This window comes from Limulus polyphemus, unplaced genomic scaffold (assembly GCF_000517525.1).
Source record: "Limulus polyphemus unplaced genomic scaffold, Limulus_polyphemus-2.1.2 Scaffold601, whole genome shotgun sequence".
In the NCBI taxonomy this organism is placed as follows: Eukaryota; Metazoa; Arthropoda; class Merostomata; order Xiphosura; family Limulidae; genus Limulus; species Limulus polyphemus.
In genome coordinates, this window is record NW_013666211.1 from 197969 (window position 1) to 203532 (window position 5564).

A 5564-nucleotide genomic window follows, 5' to 3' on the forward strand; every position below is an offset into this window, starting at 1 on the left:
ACCGATATAGGACAGATGGTCCATCAAGACGCGGGGATCTATAAATCCTATGCCAAGAATTTTAACCAATCCGTTACCAGTGCCCGGTTAGCGAGAATAAGTAATTTTGAAAGGCAAAGTGAAGTCCGGTGTTGGGGGTTGATTAAATTTTAAATGAGTTATGGATTCTCCTGATGTTCGCCAGGGTTTTACTTGGGTACAGGTTCAGGGTGGAGGGCACAGAAAGGTTCGTCGGGTAGGTCGTGGTCGGGGGAGGTGTCGATTACGAGAGCGTTGGGTGAATATGACGACGAGGGCGTAGAAAGTGGCACGGGCCTGAGAGGCGGGTTGCAGGTTTGTTGATAAGCGTCGTTGGTCACTGGAAAGACTGGCGGCTGGGTCTGGGTGCCTTTTTTCTCCTTGTAGTGGTGGTTTGGGTCATATTCTCTTGTGTTTCTATCTCAGGTGTGAGCGGAGTTTGGTCAGATTTGATAGGTTGGGTAGTAGAATCTTGGTTGACGGCGGTTGCCATTCGGATTATGTGAAACGTGGGGTGGGAAAGGTAAGGGGTGGGTGAGGCTTTCGATATGATTTCTCTGCTTTGAAGTGATAGAAATCAAGATAGCAGCCGTGGGTGACGATGGAGTCTGCGGTTAGTTTGGAAGTTGCGACAACTTTCATGAAAGTGGAGGGTGAACCTGCTTTCTTTGATGAGATTCGATGGACTGCGTGGATCGTAGAGTTGGTTGTAGTTTCAAGGGCTTGATGCATTTCCTCTGGCGTAAAGGATAAATGGACGTTTCAGAGAAATACTTTGTGGAGACTGGCATTGCTTTTATGGGGTTGGCATGAGACGGGTGGGTTTGAAGACCAAGAGTGGCGAAGGTAGCGTAAGTCTTCGAGTGTCTTGGGCTGTAGGAGTATACCTCCCTTGCTTAGACGACGGGCGCGCTCGTGCTTGTAGCGGCGGAAAGTCGAGCAGTAGTCCATCGATAATTACCGGTGGCGTTGGATAGGGGACAGTCTGCTTACTGGCAGGTATCATGGTCGATAGCTGATAGTGAGTGACGATCAATGAAACCTCAACAACAACATAAGCGTTATTTCATTCCGATCCCGGGGGGACCGGCGGGCCGGTAGAGGGTTACGCCCTCTCGTCAGCCAAGCGACGAAAAAAGAAAAATGGGTAAAATTAATAATAGAAGGGTAAGTGTGCAAGTCAGCACAGGAGGCGGAAAATAGGGAAAACGCGATATTTGCAGATGGAGGAGACAATCCGGAGAAAAGTGGGTGAACACTAACCAGTCTATATCACATAATGGAGACTGTGTGGGAACTGGCAACAGGTATATCTAGTATTATGAATCAGGATAGATAAATGGGGGAAGAGGGGACATCGGCATCTCGACGTGGTCGGGATTGTCAGCTGGGAGGGACATGACATAGAGGCTCAATAGGTGATCAGCTGGTACAGTGATGTGCACAAAGTTGCTAACTCTTATTCCAATTGCAAAGGGAAGTGCCCAGGCCCTTCATGATGCAATAGCAACCAATATCCAGGATAGTGGACACAGTTGCCTTAACTGCATTGGTTGGAGCGCACATGTAATGTAATACACGATCAACACAACAGTGTGAGTTTTCGACTCGTGATAGCAAACAAAAACATGATTATCATGAAATGTTAATGTCAGAGTGCAGCTTTAATGGCATTACATACGTGCGCAGTGTTACCACGTGCCTGTGAAAAGATGGTGCATGATATGTAGTGTTTTGGCCCATTCCAGCAAGCGTATAGTGCAATACCGTGAATTCCAAGAGTTCACACATAATTCTGAAGCCCAATTTGTGCCATTCAGCAAAACTGCACATTAAATGTCTCCGATGTTTGTTTTTATTTCCCCGAAAGGAGGCCGAAGGCCACCTGGAGGGGGTCACCTATTTTAACCACTCGCACCATTTTACAATAGTGTAATGTCTGTCAGTCAGTCTGTAGACACTAATATGACACCTAAGGACGCAATTTGTACTGTACAACAGGATATATGAACTTCTAAAGCAAGAAATAAAATATTTTAGTTTATTTACTCTTGAAACAGAACACTTTCGGGGGACCCTGCAGAAGGACCTCTAGTATATGCGAGGTTTTTGAATATTTCGCCTTGTGGATTTCATCTTAGTTTGGCTGTGGATTAAATATGAAACCAACGGTCGTTCTTGCATACAGTGGTGGCCTTGACACATCTTGTATTCTGGCGTGGCTGATCGAAAAGGGGTACAAAGTGATTGCTTTCGTGGTAAGTTGTATAATGTTCTTTCAGTGTAAACATTTAAAACCTTATAATTTTCCTCCATCTAAAATATTCTTATTTTTGATTATATTTATGTCAAATATGTTAGCAAGTAATAAAGCATTTGGTGTAAACATATATATATATGTTTTTACGTAATTGGATATTATATCTAATCACGTGCGCCCACAGAAATATTTTCAACGGGGTGAGGGGCAAAACATTGATGTAGGGAGGATAAGCTTTTACAGTGTAAGTCAACCGACTAATAGGATATGTGTTATGTGTGCTTAAACGCAGACACAAATTTACAGTTTTAACTGTTAGTAATTAAGTACAAAGCTACACAATAAGCTATTTGTGCTCTGTCCACCACGGGTATCGAAACCCGGATTCTAGCGTTTTAAGTCCGCAGACATACAGCTGTACCACTGGGAGGCTACAGTTTTAATAAAAGATACTAAAAACATTTAGTTTAACAACGATGTTAAGTTTGCATCACAATACTTGCAATTTTTTTGTGAAATGTAAGGAGGCAAATGTCCCCCTTGCCCCTTCCTGAAAGCGCCCTTCAATTTAAAATGATGAAAATTTAACTCTAAAACTAGATGAAAAGCAGCTAATGAACACCATCTACCGCCATCTAGTGGATCACTGTAATCTAATGGTCACTCTTGTAACGCACCCACAATTATTATTTTATTAATGGTAATGGAACGCTAACCACGGATCCTCAGATTCACAGTCAGGCACGCCAACCATTTTGGCCACGCACGGCCTGGAACTATATCCCTTAACGCGTACTTCAATTCGTATATGCAGCAGAACAAGAACGTTTTCAAATGTGTTTGTGTGTATGAGACGAAACTTACTGTTTCAAACTAAAGTATTTCGAAATAATTTTGTACACTAGAATTCTAAAATTTTGTATATTTTGGTACATTTTCTTCCTCTACTAGGCAGATGTTGGACAAAAAGAAGACTTTGAGAAATTAAAGCAAAAAGCCACGAAAATTGGTGCCAACAAGGTAAGTAGAATGAAGCATGAATTAAACTATGACTTCGCTTCTAGTTAATCTTTTAATGTAAATAGAAAATATGTGAAACTTGGTAAATAAGCGTATCCTTCGTCATCAAACACAGAATAAACTGAACCAGTCTACTTCAAATATATTGACATTTATATGGCTTCTTCCACAGTATATATTAAATCTATAGAAACTACCATTGTAAAAATAAACGAAAATTATTAACACGTAGTTGCTATTATTGCAGTGCTAGAAGTATTAAGAATGAAATGGACAAGTACAATGAAGGGAGTTCAAGAGTAGTGTTTAGTTGCAAAATGTTATAGGCAACTTTTTAGTCGAAAGTAATTAATGAAGAATTGTATGATGAGAATACTGATGCAATAATTATGATAAATTTGAATTCTACACACGCTTATTTGAGATTGTAAGAACTTCAATTGTGAGGGAAAGATTTTCTTAAAGTAATTCAAGATGGTGGTCTATACCAAAGAGATCAAACCAAGTGGAATGTAATATTAGATTTGCCGTTAACCACTAATGATGTGGTTGTAAGAATTTAAGTGTGTGTGTGTGTGTGTGGAAGAAGGGGGGTATATGAGGAAGTGATCATTCCATAATTAAGTTTGATGTTATGATACATGTTGAGATAAAAAGAAAATTCGATTCCTAATTCCAGAAAGCCAATTTTAGGCCATGAAATGATGTGGGACAAACTTGTGAAATCTTTAAAAATGAATTACATTTTAAAATGATAATAGGAAAGATCAAATCTAATTGGCATACTAAAGACATGAGGGAGAATCTCAAGGATTTGCGCATACAGTTGAGCAGTTTGAAGTGACAACTAAGTTAAAACTTACAAACTATATATATATTAAAGACAGCGACTTAGCGAAAACAAAATAAGAAAATTAAAAGTGGCTTATGAAAAAATGCTTGATCACAATGTTAAAACTAACAACAATAATTGTAAAAGTATATTAAGGTTAACATAATGTTAAATTGGGGATTGTACCCATTAAGAATACAAATCTCTTGGTTTTTATCCAACACTACGAAATTGCCGAGCTTTTAAATATCTTTTTTACTTCTTACAACAGAATATATGAATAATATTCCTGGCCCTGAGCATTATTTCAGAAATATTGTACTTGATTTGAATTTTGTAGATATTACCCCTTGGTCGTAATTAGAAAAAAAAATCTACATTCAAAATGTTTTTCATAGAGTTTTAAAGCCTTTCTTTTTTATTTTTGGCAAGTTAATAGACAATAGGCAGGTGCCTGAGGATTGGAAGGTTGCTGATATTATTCCTATTTTTAAACACGGTGATCAGTTACCACTGAAAATTGTAGGCCAGTTAGTTTTGCTTTTGTAGTGGGAAGAATTCTAGTCTCATAAAAAGGTTTTGCACTATCATTTACTGAAGACCATCATGAATTCACCATCTTTGCTTACTAATCTGTCATCTTCTTTAACAAGGATGTTACTTGTTATCTAGACGATGGAAAGGATGTAGAATAGGTGTATTTAGATTTAAAAAAAGCTTTTGATGTTTATTTTTGTTTCTTTCTTGTTAAGCACAAAGAAACGCCACAGGCTATTTATGGTCTCCTTATCCCAGATAGAATATTGTATACAAGGAGACCAGACTTAATCCTAGACAGAATATTGTATACAAGTCTTGTATCCTTATCCTAGATAGAATATTGCATACAAGTCTGGTCTCCTTATCCCAGATAGAATGTTGTATACAAGTCTGGTCTCCTTATCCTAGATAGAATATTGTATACAAGTCCGGTCTCCTTATTCTAGATAAAATATTGCATACAAGTCTGGTCTCCTTATTCTAGATAGAATATTGCATACAAGTCTGGTCTCCTTATCCCAGATAGAGTATTGTATACAAGTCTGGTCTCCTTATCCTAGATAGAATATTGTATACAAGTCTGGTCTCCTTATCCTAGATAGAATATTGCATACAAGTCTGGTCTCCTTATCCCAGATAGAGTATTGTATACAAGTCTGGTCTCCTTATCCCAGGTAGAATATTGTATGCAAGTCTGGTCTCCTTATCCCAGATAGAATGTTGTATACAAGTCTGGTCTCCTTATCCTAGATAGAATATTGTATACAAGTCTGGTCTCCTTATCCCAGGTAGAATATTGTATGCAAGTCTGGTCTTCTTATCCTAGATAGAATATTGTATACAAGTCTGGTCTCCTTATCCCAGGTAGAATATTGTATACAAGTCTGGTCTCCT

The 5564-nt window shown here is 38.6% G+C and overlaps 1 protein-coding gene across 1 annotated transcript in view; it reads left to right on the top strand.

Annotated features, from left to right (window-relative positions):
* LOC106459399 (argininosuccinate synthase-like) overlaps window positions 1-5564 on the top strand; it is a 21578-nt gene that overhangs the window by 3518 nt on the left and 12496 nt on the right. The window contains exons 2-3 of the mRNA XM_013919016.2: window positions 2079-2276; window positions 3230-3298. Coding sequence (XP_013774470.1) covers window positions 2178-2276; window positions 3230-3298 — 168 coding nt within the window. The 5' untranslated portion in view covers window positions 2079-2177. The remainder of the gene's footprint in view (window positions 1-2078; window positions 2277-3229; window positions 3299-5564) is intronic.